General features: G+C 42.1%; 1 protein-coding gene across 4 annotated transcripts in view; it reads left to right on the forward strand.

The window, feature by feature from the left end:
- Window positions 1–992: 992 nt before the first annotated feature.
- ampd1 (adenosine monophosphate deaminase 1 (isoform M)) overlaps window positions 993–14174 on the forward strand; it is a 48031-nt gene continuing 34849 nt past the window's right edge. The window contains exons 1-6 of one of the 4 annotated variants that reach the window (XM_068057638.1): window positions 993–1014; window positions 4119–4293; window positions 8932–9097; window positions 9878–10043; window positions 12159–12378; window positions 13418–13547. In XM_068057638.1, the coding sequence (XP_067913739.1) occupies window positions 993–1014; window positions 4119–4293; window positions 8932–9097; window positions 9878–10043; window positions 12159–12378; window positions 13418–13547 (879 nt within the window). Of the gene's footprint in view, window positions 1015–4118; window positions 4310–4953; window positions 4966–6250; window positions 6259–8931; window positions 9098–9877; window positions 10044–12158; window positions 12379–13417; window positions 13548–14174 lie in introns of those variants that run through there. The other 3 variants (XM_068057640.1, XM_068057642.1, XM_068057639.1) reach the window with 3 other exon arrangements.

Here is a 14174-nt window from a genome sequence, read left to right on the forward strand (position 1 = left end):
GGTGTCAGCAACCTCGGAGATGCACTTGTGCACATCAGATGTCACCAGCAGATCCTTGGAAGGAGCCGTAGGTGAAGAAATGCAGAGTTGTGGTGACCTTGATTGCCACTGACCTTGATTGCCACTTGATTACCAATGGTCCATCAGGCAGGAGGTCTTATTACAGGGGTTTGGAGAGGTCAGCAATGACCTGCTAAGAGGCACTGTTGCTCAGTCAGAAAGTTGATCTTCTGTTGGCATACCCTGCGAGCATATTAGACAGGGAAGCAGCTGTCCTGGTTCAGTATTTAAAGGTTTTCAAGCCTGTCAATTTGCCAAAGCTATCAATTCTCCCTACTCTTTCGCCTTGTTGATCATGACGAATTTCAGACAGCTTGGGAAACCCGTGTGCTGGCAGTTAAAGCCAGAATGCAGAGTTGCCATTTTTCATTTTTAACTCATTGACCCACCTTTCCCAAGAAGATTTCCCAGCACTGTGAAACGCTCACAAGTTAAATGCAGAAGTCAGCGAGTTCATGTTGGATTTCTGACACACCAACATTTTTCCTTCTTTAACCCTATCCCGCACCGACATACGCCCCCCCCCCCCCCACCCCCCCCACCTCAGCAGGTTAACATTCCGCCCGGATGTGTCAGTCTGGATAATGCACTCAAGCCCTGATTGTGATGGGCTAGATAAAATTCCTTAACCAGTACCCATTTATATCATGTGTGTATGATTTAGAAAATCCAATAAAAATGCTTTCCAAATTCAGGATGGTAATCCAGTATCTGACAGCAGTATCTATCACACAGCATTCACACACTAGGACACTCCTCCAGAAATAGCTACATGTATAAATACTTCCAGCCTTTTATAGGAGCGGGTCAGGCGAGCTCAAGCAGCAATTAAAGGGCAGACCAAACACTGTGTAAGAGCTTCAGATCGACACTCAATGACAAATTGCTGCATTCTGCCTCAGGCGGAGAAATCACTGTGAACTACAGCTAAGATGTCTAAAGTCAAAAAGTCAGGTACAAACATTCTCAAGTACTGTCACCAATCTATACTACAGTCTGGTATAAGAAAAGGTTTGAGTTGAGCTGAGCAGTTTTCAGATGCATGGAGGGAAATGCTTATGTCTTTGAAGTGACTTGTTACGTTAGGAATCCAGTTTGGTTGCTGTAATCATGTGTGGTCCAAGTCCACACATTGATCACAATTGGGTACTTGCAGAAGAATTAAAACCAATGCTTCTGCTGAGTGGATTTGATTGAGTTAGCCATATCTCACAATAACATTCACATTATCTCTCAATTACAGATCCCTGTCAGGAACAGAGATATGTTTATGGTGTACTTTAAGGACTCTCCATTTTTTCTAGGTACTGTATTGAAATGTAATTATAGTTTCCTGGGAAATGTGTTATGATTCAATTTGGAAGCTTAGAATATAGCAAAATATCGAGCGGATCACGACAAAGCATGGGGACTTAGAATATTACGTGGATTTGGACTATATGCCAAGCAATCCATGTGCAGTAAGTGTAGGTTCTATATTCTGACAGTGAGATTTGGTTTGTTTTTGGATAAATTGGTTTTCCAAAGTCCAACATTTTATAGGGTTCATGATTACTGTGCATGAATTAGAAAATATGGTTCATATAAATTGAACGGACTTCAGGTCTTTGTGGAGGCCAGACAGCAGAGGATCCCACAGACCTGAAGGGGTTAAAACGTGATGTTGGGCAGAGTGGTAAAATAGAATGGAACAACAGAGAGAGATTCTGCAACAAGATCATCAAGATTAGAGTTGGAAAATGAGTCAAAAAGGCCAACTTTTACTGTGAGAAAATTAATAATTGAGGATGGAAGAGGACAGAAAGGAAGATTCACAGAAGCTGTAAAGGAAAGTTGTAGCAAGGGATCATAGAGAATAGTTGGTGAAAGGACCACAGTTAATGTTCCTTTTCAATAATGTTATGTTTAGCTGCTCTGATAATGGATTTATGGAGATAAAACGGTAAGTGAACACCACAGACAGTTATCAGCACACCAATATAGGAATTGAACCAAGGGGAAGTGTAAGAGGAAGAGTGAGACTTGAATCTTTCCATGCCAGCTGAAATAACATCATTACCTCTCTGGCATTGACGGAGACCAGAGCAGTAGGTGAAGCAGCTGAACCAAGGAAAAACAGCAAGGAATCCTGAAGACGGTCCCAATAAATTGATTTAGTGTCAAACATGATGGGCCGGATTTTGTGCTGGAGGCGAGTCTCCGAGCGCTGGGCCGAAAAGGAGGGGGGATCCCCGCCTCTGCCTTTACGTGGCCTCCTCCCCCAGCCCCCCATCCCATCCTCTGCTCTTTTTGATTCAAAGTTTTAGGAGGTGGGGTCCCTGCCCCTCCAAGAGCTGCTGGCCAATCAGAGGGTTGGCAGCTCAGCAGTACCACTGGGAGTGGTGGCCACTGCCAGTACTACAGAGGCCTGAGACCCAGGCGCAGCAGTAGAACCCCAGAACAGAAGTAGGTGAGGTGTGGTCGCCGGGGCCAGTCCGGAAGACCCCGGCGAGGGGGTGGGGAGGTGGTCGTTCAGTCCATGGGGAGGGGGGTCTCAGGGGGTAAAGTTGTTCCTGGTTGGGGTCCTCTGTGGGCCACGAATTTCCCATGGAGGAGGGACACTCTCCCCAAGCCCGCAGGGAGGTCGTCTTGTTTTGCAAGGCAACCTCCCCATGTGGCGGAGCCCCCACCCCCCACTGCTGGTAACATCCAGGCCGCAGCAGAAAGAGGCCCTTAGTTGGCCTTTAATAGGCCACACATCAGCCTATCCCACCCTGGGAAGATCGCTGGGCAATGGGGAGGTGACTGGGCCTCTGTCCCGTTGCCCTCCCTGCCTCTGACCCCACCTCAGGGGGGCCTGTAAAATCCCAGCTGATGAGTCTTGTTTATAGATAATAACGTTTAAATTTAGCAGCTTTGAACTATGATTCCTTACAGAGTCAAATGCATGTTGTACAAGACAGGATAGTGGGTGATGCTGGAGCCTTTATATCGAACAGGAACATGAACTGACATCTTCCATTTCCATCTGATCTGCCAGTATATTGGAAAGTGGCTGTGTGTTTCCTTTTTCTTGGCTCAGACAATATAAGAATTAGTCCTGTTCTTAATAAAACGTTCCAACTTATCTTGCAGGTCTTATCTTGCAAGACAAATCATTCAAGTCAACACAATCTTTTTATGATGCCTGGTGCATACCTCTGATTGGTAGATTGTCAGTCTTTGGTCAGCTTTACAGATTAAGCTCAGTTATTTTAATCTGGATCCATTACTTGCTTGAATAAGAAAGCAATTTATTAGCACAAAAAGTATGCAACAGCAGAGTCTTCAAGTGCCTTATCAAAACAAGGCTGACAAGATACTTGACAAATTCACATCACACAGTGGCTGACATTTCAAAGTGCCTGGTCCAACACTTTCCAACGTATTTTTGTGGATGCAGTAGGGATTTATAAACAACATACCAGTGGTATGAAGGTTGGCACCATTACTATCCCAGCATATTGATTTCAAAATACTTATCCTTGTTTATAATTCCCTTCTGCTTCTGCAGCCTCCTTCAGTTCTATACCCTAGCCAGTCCCGTCTTTAGTTCCGAATCTGGACTGGTTCTCCCCCTCCCATTACTGGCATAGCTTTCAACTACCATGGATCTACACATGGAATTCTCTTTCTAAACCACCCCTACTGCAACCTTGTTGCATCATTCCTAATTTCAAAAGCTTCATTGAAACCTATTGTTTTAACTACACCTTTAGTCACCTCCCTAATTTCGTTCACAACCCCTGCTTGATGTCCAATCCACTTCATTGATAAATATTGTGGGATGTTTTGCTACATTAAAACCACTATATTAATTCTTACAATATATTTTTAAAGTTTTGTAGTGATTCTACAAGAAAAGTCTTGCCCTTTGTTTAAAAAGTTGTCCCAGTCCAGTTGTAGTGGGTATGGTCTCATACCTCTAATTTAACACTTGCACCTGATAGTCAGTCTGAGGGTTCCTGCTGCTAATATTTTAATGCTGATGAACTAATCCTTCTCATTATTTAAAGTAACCACCTGACTATCCTATTTAGAATTAGACGAAGCTGCACGGATCTTGGCTGAGAAAGTCTTCGCCCATGATGCTAAAGATGAAGACTCAAGAGATGAGATCTCGCCATTCGACGTCGGAGAAGATTGTCCAATTGGACAAATTGAGATGCAACACAACCTAATTGACAGAAAATCAAAGGAATCCACTAAGAAGAGGTACCTAAACACAAAAGTTAAATTACAACCAGAACTTGCATTTATATATCACCTTTTACATAGCAAACCATTCCAAGGCGCATTATCAATAAAAATTTGACTGAACCACAGAAGGCGATATTAGGATAGAAGACCAAAAGCTTGGTCAAAGAGCTAACTGTTAAGAAGCAACTTAAAGGAGTAGAGAGAGGGGTGGAGAAGCAGAGAGGTTTAAGGAGGGAATTCCAGAACTTTGGGCCAAGGCAGCTGGAAGCATGATCACCAATGTTAGAGCAATTAAAATCAGGGATGGCAAAGGCTGGAATTAGAGGAGTACAGATATCTTGAAGGCTTGTAGGGCTGGAGAAGCTTCCAGAGATAGGGAGGGACGAGGCCATGGAGGGATTTGAAAACAATGATGAGGATTTTAAAATTAAGCTGTTCTTAGACTGGAAGCCAATGTCGGTCAGCAGGCACAGGGGTGATGGGCAAACAGGATTTGTTCAAGTTACGGGCAGCAGAGTTTTTGGTATGAGCACAGATTTATGTAGGGTAGAAGATGGGAGACCAGCCAGGAGAGCATCGGAATTGCCAAATCTAGAAGTAACAAAGGCATGGATGAGGGTTTCAGCAGCGGATGAGCTGAGGCAGGGTTGAATTTTGGTAATGTTACAGAGGAAGTATGCAGTCTTGGTGATGGAGTGGATACATGGTCGGAATCTCATCTTGGGGTCAAACACAACACCAAGGTTGTGAACGGTCTGGCTCAGCTTCAGATAGTTGCCAGGGAGAAGGACAGAAACAGTGGTCAGGGAACAGAGTTTGTGGTGGAGACTGAAAATAATGGCTCTGGTCTTCCCAATATTAGGACAGTACTCTTTGATCTGTGGAGCTGCTAGGAGTGCGGGGAATTCATGGAATATGAGGAAATCTGCCCAATGTCAGAACTGCTAGACCAAAGTGGTACTGTATTTACTGGTCTATAAGATGCACCAGACCATAAGAAGCACCAGGATTTTAGAAAGAAATATCCAGGAAAAAAATATTTTAGTGCATATAAGTAATTATGTATAAACATTTACCATCACAAAACAAGAACAACAAAGCTATACAAAGGCTTACTAATCGCAAAAACAAAAAAATTCGTCATCATCACTGGTGTTATGTGAACTGTCACTTTCATCAAATAGTACGTCATCTTCACTGCCAACTGGGGCATTGCTCATTCTGCATTTCTTGAATGACGTCACAATTGTCTCGTGTTTCACTAATTGCCATGAATTGGTCACTCACTTGCACACCTGTGAAATGCTGGGCCCTTTCATTCGCCCTGTTGGTGTCAAATCGTGATTCGGAGCCTCCATCTATTTGGTCCACTCCACACGCATGAATGCTTGTTACGTCTGGAGTATGGCTCTGAACCTAAGTGAGACTCCACAGGGGACTCTCATACCCTACACTTTAAATGGCTTGTTCAATCGAAACGTCCAGTGACTGTACTCGGCTAGCAAGACTGCCTGGAATCACAGCTAGCTGCGTCTTCAATTCTGCAACCCTCCTTTTCCTGGCCTCAGTTAAATGTGCCCAGAACTGGTCACACACCAATAAGGCTATTTTTTATCAGAAGGCCACCTGGACACTTTGACCACACTTTCTCCAGTCACAGTTTCATCCCTTTTTCATTCATCCATGCCTTAGGATGAACATGAACAAAAATTCCATGTGGAATTCCAACCTTTGGTGCTGTTTTGCTTTTAAAGGTCAGTCACAGCTGCACATTTTTGCCTTCAGAACAATACACCAAAATGACCGTGTATTATTTTAGCCTTCAATGTCCACAGTTTTGTTTGATGGAACATCAAAAGTTAGGGGAACTGTGCCCATATTGCCTATCTGTCCAAGTTCAAAACTCGTTTTGTTTTCTTGCGTTAATCATAAACCTGTGAAATTCAAAGATTTTTGCTTCATATACAGCCAGCATCTTCTGTGCTACCCTGGTTCCATGCTTAGCCTGTGCCACTTCATAAATCTGTAGCACCAAGATATTGTCCTGGCAAAATCAGTAATGCCGCTTGCTACCACGACTCTTCTTGCTTCATGTACAATCACTTTGGTAGATACATGAATTCTATTTTTCCTGTGATCTATTATCCAATTTTTCACTTTTTTCCAGCTGTGGCCATTTTGCAGCATGCCCACAAAAAGTGTGCTTGCCCTTTTCTAATTTCACTCGTTCTTCATCCTGCTTCTTCCATTCCCATGCCATTTTCTCGTTAGGAAGAGGACCAAAATGTCTTTCCGCATGCTCTTTGGCATACCTTACCACTTCCCGTTTGAAACCTACTGTCATGAAGACCTCACCTGTCATGAGTGAGGCATATTAATTTCGTCATATGAAATATTAATTTTAAGCTGTTGCTGGAATGAAGAGATGACTTGTTTAAAGAGATCAGCAGTGGCTAAAAAACTCTGCATTCTAAGAGACTGTTGCCTGGGAAAAGACAATGGAACTGCTCCCTGATCCAATTAACCCAAATTGATTTTGATCACCAGACATTGAAGGTGGAACAAGCCAGCATTCCATTTCCTTCCACGCTGCCAAACCCCCTGCCAACTACGGGTATCTGCTAAGATGAAAGGGATCCATAAAAACCAGGAGAGTTTGTTAAAAAAACAACTAGTCACATGGCTAACCTGCTGGCCAGGGTTTTTGAATTATGCTGACAAGACAGTTTGAAGACAGAGGCTGCTTTGAAGACAACAGAGAAGGAAGGTCTCTCTCCCTGGCTCTCTCTCAATCAAAGTCACTTAAACCTCAAGAGAGATGGCTCCTACATCGAAGCAAGTTTGAAAGCGTGCACTGGGCCCCAACGAAATGGCAAGATTTAACTGCAATCAAAGACTCTACATTGAACTCAAAAGATAATAAATGACCTCGAGCTATTGCTTCAAACTTTTCCCCTTTATTCTTTCTCCTCTTCCATCTCTATCTGCATGTGTGTTTATAGTGTATGCATGCTAGTGTGATCGCATTGCGTATTCATAGTAGCTTTAACCGAATTAGAGTTTTAAAGTAAATAAACTTACACCTTTCTTGTTTAAATCTAAGAAAACCTGTCTGGTTGATTTCTTTGCCTTACAATTGGAGAGCAGTGAACAAGGATTCACTGACGGGGAGCTAAAAACAGTGTTTTAAAAATTAAACCCTGTTACAGTTAAACCAGGAAAAGGCTGAGAGGGAACTCCTAAACCCCATTCTCACCTGGTCATAACACATACCATATAAGAAAACCTTGTTGTTTTGTACCTATTTGCACCAGATATTCCAAAAACTCCACAACTAACTACCAGTATCATCATCACTGTGTGTATCTCTGAAACACGTGCTCATAACTTGTGCGACATGGGTAACCTTCGGACCACAAGGCACACGGCAATTTTAGGTGACTTTATTTCCAGAAAATAAGTGCATCTTATGGTCTGGCAAATACGGTAAGTGAAGCATAAGATTACAATGGGGGAGATAAAATCTGATGTGCAATGGGAAAATATTACCTGTATTAACATTATTCAACATTCCATTGATTTCATGTGTGAACATTTTATGTATTTGATTATTAATAGTTTAATTAATCATTTGTTTCTTCTCTCCACAGTAAAATTACATTGGCCTCAAAAAGTGAAATCGAGATAAATGAGATTCTAGCTATTTAGCTTTGAACATGGCCCTTGATCTGAACAACAGTAGATTATGAGGCTTATCCTTTGAGTTTCAGCTCCCTCTTTGTAGAATAATGCTTTGAGGTGGGAATCACAGGTTACCAGTGTCTTCCTGCTGTGTGTCACAATGCAGTTGAAGATGAAGAAGAAAGATCTTGCATTTATACAGCACCTTTCACATCATCGGGGTATCCTAAAGCCAATGAATCTCTTTTGAAAAAGAGCCACTGTTGTTATGTAGATAAATTTCGCAATCAATTTGTGCCCATCAAGTATGCACACGTAGCAAATGAGATAAATGGCTGGTATACCTGTTTTGGTGGTGTTAGTGTTTAGTGAGGGCTTAGTGTTTAACACTGGTTTTCCCCTGTTTTATTTTTGAATATGTGATGTGACAAACACCTGAACAGCAACGTGTTAGGTCATTGCACTTTCCTGACTGCTGAAAAATAACTAAGATCACAATTGCTTGGATTTCACTGTCTGAAGCTTACCTGAAGGAGGTGAATCCTTCCCCCCAACCCCCCAAAACCATAGACACCATCTCACACTGGGGTAAGGTTCCACAAGTGCCCTATGGTAACTTGCTCGAGATACCTTTATTCATGTCTGAGACTATGCAAACTATTCAATCATGGGAACATGACTGCCAAGTCAGATTCTATCTTCACCTGAGGTCCATCCCACATTTCCAGTAGAGGTGACTGGATATGACCCACTGGCTATGACAGTGAGCTCAATTGTAATGACCTGCCTGGTTCCTGAGATGACATTAGGGTCTGAGATTAAACTGCTCTGGTCTCATGGCTCAATACTACAGCAATTTTAGGCAAGGTCTTGTGGCAAAGGAGTTGCTGGTGGCGATAACATGTTTCAAAACTAAGTTTCAATTTTTTTCTTCAACACTGGTATGACTTTTGGACTGTATCTTCATGTCAGGTTGAAGATAATAATGAGAGCAAAGGCATTTGCTACAACATTTCCAATTATCCAGGACTCTGAAGAAGCACAGCCTACAGACTCAGCCAGTCAGATGGTGCAGCCATTGTACGCAGATGTACCTGAGTTCCAGAGAGTCACTATTGCTGGAGACTTCACATCAGGGGTAAGGTGAATGCTACTGCATTGAATGGAGCTTTGGACCTAGTGCCATCCCTTCCCTACTATAGCCCATTGGAGGGGTATCTCTCCCACCTGAGTCATAGAATGGGCAGAATTGGGGAATCTGAAACATTTATGAGAGTGGGTGAGGAAAACTCAGCAGCTTGATGACAGGAGAAGGGTCCTTAGAGGCATGGAGAACCAGAGGAGAATTTAAGAGGGACAGAATAGTCAAACATGGGTTTTGCAGAGATAAGGTGGTGGCGCAGTGTTGGATTGGGCGCCTTTTATACTCAGTGCCTGGTTCTTGACTGGTTCTTTTACCAGTTAACTTAAATCTGTGTCTTCTGGTTACTGATCCTCCAGCTGATGGAAACAGTTTCTCCCCTTCCACTCTATCAAAACCCCTCATAATTTTGAACACCTCTATTAAATCTCCACTTAGCCCTCTCTGCTAAAAGGAGAACAATCTCTTCTACACTGGTCTTTCCACATAACTGAAGTCCCCCATCCCCGGTACTATCCTAGTAAATCTCATCTGCACCCTCTCCAAGTGTTTTATAAAGGATGGGCAATTTACTCCACCTGATTACTGCTCAGACAATGAAGATGAAAACCTACCCCAGAGTGTTGTCCACCTTTTTGGCCCTTGTATTTGCACTCTGGTTAATATGAATGGGATCCAAACTGGGTTAATTTGGGATGTGGGACAATTGGAGAAATTTAGCGACAGCGGGAGACTCCAAGCCTACCATGAGTTTGACTGTTTTCTGTTTATGAACAGGTAACTATGGAAGATTTTGAACTTGCCTGCAAGGGCCTGTACAGAGCTTTGACCATTCGGGAGAAGTACATGCGACTGTCATTTCAGAGATTCGACAGAACCACTGCACACTTCCTGCGAAACATGGATAACGAGCAATGGAGAGAAGAGAACGAAGTGCACCCAAGTAAGGATGTAGAAATGAGAGAAAAGGCTCCCATCCCATCCTGCTCACTCCACCAGTCAGTCCTGTTTGACAGTCTGATCTAACCATTTTCATCTTATCTCTATGCCAGACCCAAACTTTGCATTGTTCTCAGATCCAGAATAGGATCTAATTGCTTTCCCATTGATCATCTGAGTCGGTATTTGCTACATTCTTAAACTGCAAAACCTGGATGAAGGACAGCTTCAAGACTGAAAACTGTGGGAGAGAGGGGAGATCGTCATGAAGTAGTGATTGGGTGACACCACAAGCTTGCAGATTGTCGGGGGAGGGTTGGCTGAGGAAGATAAGGTGTTATACAGTTTCAAGACTCTGGAAAGGAAACAGCTAGTGTTAGATAGCATTCCATTTGATAAATAGTCTATATATGGAGTAATGATTCCTTAAGTGTTCCTTTTAATTTGGTGCTATTTATCTAAGTTAACTGTTACCAAATATAAATGGCAGGGGTACAGCCAACAGCTGGAGTGTGGAGGCGTTCAACCAAGCAAAGATTTACTTCAGTGAAGCTTGTGAATCAGTGGTGTATGGGACAGCTAGAATTCTGCAAGGAACCCTTGCACATCATCCATTTTTCAGTTAATAACCATGCCCTCTTGCTTTGCTATGCTGGTTTGCAATTATCTCTCCTTCCCTGTATTGATTCCCTTCATTAAGTTACAAATTTGGATCATACACTTCCTCAAATGCTTTTCCAACCACAATTAATTCAGTTTCTTTAATCTCTGTTCATCGCATGGCAATCTAATCCACTCTCTTGCCCTTATTTCTAGTCTTTCTGTTGCATCATTTTGTAACCACGGTGGTCACAACTGGACAAATACTTCATGTGTGGTAAGGAATGCTGAGGATGCTGAAATGAATTGTGATTTATTACAGTCTTTAGCTCAGCAGAAAAAGCAATGTGTGATTGTGAAACTTATAGGACTGAGTGGAGTACTGCTAAATTTACCTCTATTTCATTTTTGTTCTCAGCTGAAATTGTTTTGTGCTGTTTTCCATTGGTAGGTGGCAGAACATTCCTATAATTTCTGTTGTTACTTCAGTTTTCCAATTGCGGAATTTCTTTTTATCTCTATTTTTAATGTCATGTATCTCTCCCTTGATACTCAGGTTAGCTGATTCAAATGTGGAAAGTAATGGAGGGAATTAAGATATTTTCTGCTACTTATCTGTATTAGATCTGGACCTTAAAGCAGCAGCTCAAATCTAGGAAACCATCAGCGAGGCAAGAATTAAGAGTCTTTCAGATCATTTCGCTCCAACTAAAAGGGAAACAGCTGGAAAAGTGACTTGGTCAAAGTTATCGCTGGACTGTCTGCTTCACTGATACTTGGTGTGGGGATGAGATAAAATGACACAATGCTGCTTATCAATTCACCGGTCTTTCCTCAGCTCAGCTATGTTGGTCTTTTATTTTTAAGACAATTCAAATTATTCAACCAGAATTCATTAGAGTGCTATGCTGTTTAATTGAATCTCAACAGATTGAAAGAAATTACAGTTTTTAACAGCAGAAAAAGTACTATATATGTGTCTAAAAATGCCATCTATTTTACACAGTGGACTACCTACCATGGCATGTGTCTTGAAGGTATCCTCCGTCATAGAACCATAGAATGATATAGCACAGAAGGAGGCCATTTGGACCATCGTTCCTGTGCTGGCTCTTGGAAAGATTTATCCACTAATCCCATTTCCCTGTTCATTCCCCATAGCCCTGCAAATTTTCCCTATGGTCATAGGCAGATGAGAGAGGTAAGAAATTTTGTAGTATTGAAGTCTTGGGAAAGAATGAGTTAGAATAACAGATGGCATGTTGACTCTTGATTTCAAAGCAGAAAGGATGCAGGGAGGTAGGAGATGGTGTAGGGGAGTATAGTTATAGTTACATTGCTATAGGGGAACAATAGTGTAAAGTTCAGAGGACCAATCACCACAGTAACATCAGTAAAAGAGAAAGGCAGCGAGATTGGAAGTTGGATGCTAATGGTGATTTCCTGCCATACAAACTTTATCTTGTACCTTGCATCTGGTTTTGGTTATACATGGAATAAGAATTTTTTTTTATTTCAGAATTTACTCCACCTGTAAAGACTGGAGGGGACCCCTTTAGCCCAAAGGATCTACCTGAAAACCTTGGCTGCGTTTGTAAAATGAAAGATGGCGTAATCTATGTTTATGCCAATAATGAATCAGTCAAGAGAAATGAACCCAAAGACTTACCATACCCAGACCTGCCTTCCTTCATAGATGACATGAATTTTCTAATTGCATTGATCGCTCAGGGGCCTGTGTAAGTTACCACATTGACGAAGGAAGAGATATTTTAAGATTTAGCTCTTTCATGATTGTCATTTAAAAAATGGTGGGAATTAGACTTCCCTAATGGTCCATTAAGTCAATGCACCACACCAGACAAGGAAGGCCCCAGGTTTGATATTGGTGCACATTACTCTCTGCTAGGACAGCAGTAGGAGAAGAACGAGTGACTTGTGTGTGTGCAAGTGTGAGGTCATCCACTTTGTACTTAAAACTTAGAACTTTCATAATGATGAAAAGCTAGAAACAGTGGGTGCCCAAAGAAACTTGAGGCTCCAGTTACACAGATCTTTAAAATGTCATGAACAGGTACAGAAAATAATCAAAAAGCCTAATGGAATGCTGGTCTTTATATCTAGAGGACTAGAACACAAGGGGGTAGAAGTCATGCTACAGCTATACAAAGCCCTGGTTAGACCACACTTGGAGTACTGTGAGCAGTTCTGGGCACTACACATTAGATTAACCTTGGAGGGAGTGCAGTGTAGATTTACCGGAATGAGACATGGTCTCCAAAGATTAAATTATGAGGAGAGATTACAAACTAGGCTTATCCCCAGAATTTAAAAGGTTAAGGGGTGATTTGATTGAAGTTATCAAGATATTAAGGAGAAACAGATACAGTAAAGACAATGAGACACTCCCTCAATACTGCATAAACTGTCAACCTTAAATTATGGGGGTAACTTTAATCTAACCCACCCAGTGGAAACCAGCAGGATTGAATCAGACAGGGTGTCAAATGGGCACACAATCCGATCAGTTTCCTGGCGGGCAGGATAGGATTAAGTTACCCCCATGTACTCAATTCCTGGCATGGGGTTTGAAACCATAAATTGCAGATTTAGGGGTAGAAGTACTTCCACTGAGTCAAAGACAAGATGATACACATATGTGCTGCATGATCCTCCCCCATTATGTACAATAGAACAACCAGTTTTTGCAGAGGAGAATAAAGTTCTATTTTGCTTTAAAAAGTCCCTGAATGAGATGGGTTTCATTTCTTGATTTAGAAAGACGTACGCCCACCGCCGCTTGAAATTTCTTAACTCTAAGTTCAATCTGCACGAGATGCTGAATGAAATGGATGAGATGAAAGAAGTGAAGATGAATCCTCACAGAGATTTCTACAATGTCAGAAAGGTAGAGTGCTTACCTCTTTATCTTGGGATGTAATACAGCAGGCTTACCCCACTACTGTCTCTGAAATACATTTGTGTCCTCCCAAACATCTCAGGTCTCATTGATTGGACCACCCAATACTTCCTGGCCCCACCAAGTAAGAAATGAAACAAAAAGCAAAAGTGAAAATTAAGTAGAAGTGCGGTGCAAGAGAAAGAAACAAAAAGGAAGGCGAGAGAGGGAAGACAGAAAGAAAGAGGAGAGCACAGGAGATAGACAGGGACCAACATGAAGAAAGAGAGTGTTAGAAATGGAAGAGAAGCAGCACCACAAAGTGAAAGAGGAGAGAGGAACAGACAGAAAGTAAGGACAAAAGAAGGACAAAATGGCAAGAGAGTAAAGGAGGGAAAGGACAGATAGATAAAAATGAAAAGAGCGAGAGTGATAGAAGTGAAGGATAGAGACAGATAAATGGATCATGTTTCAGACTCTCTCTCTAAGTGTTCCTACTAAAAAGCTCTTCGGGATGTTTTTCAGGGTAAAACGTTTTTGTGAATATAAGTTTAACAGACAGCTGAGCCTTCGATTACCCTTGGCCTCTTCTCTCCTGTCATCTGATCAGGCCAGCTTTCATTTCTCCCCTCTCAG

The sequence above is a fragment of the Heterodontus francisci genome, chromosome 25 (assembly GCF_036365525.1).
Source record: "Heterodontus francisci isolate sHetFra1 chromosome 25, sHetFra1.hap1, whole genome shotgun sequence".
Taxonomy (NCBI): domain Eukaryota; kingdom Metazoa; phylum Chordata; class Chondrichthyes; order Heterodontiformes; family Heterodontidae; genus Heterodontus; species Heterodontus francisci.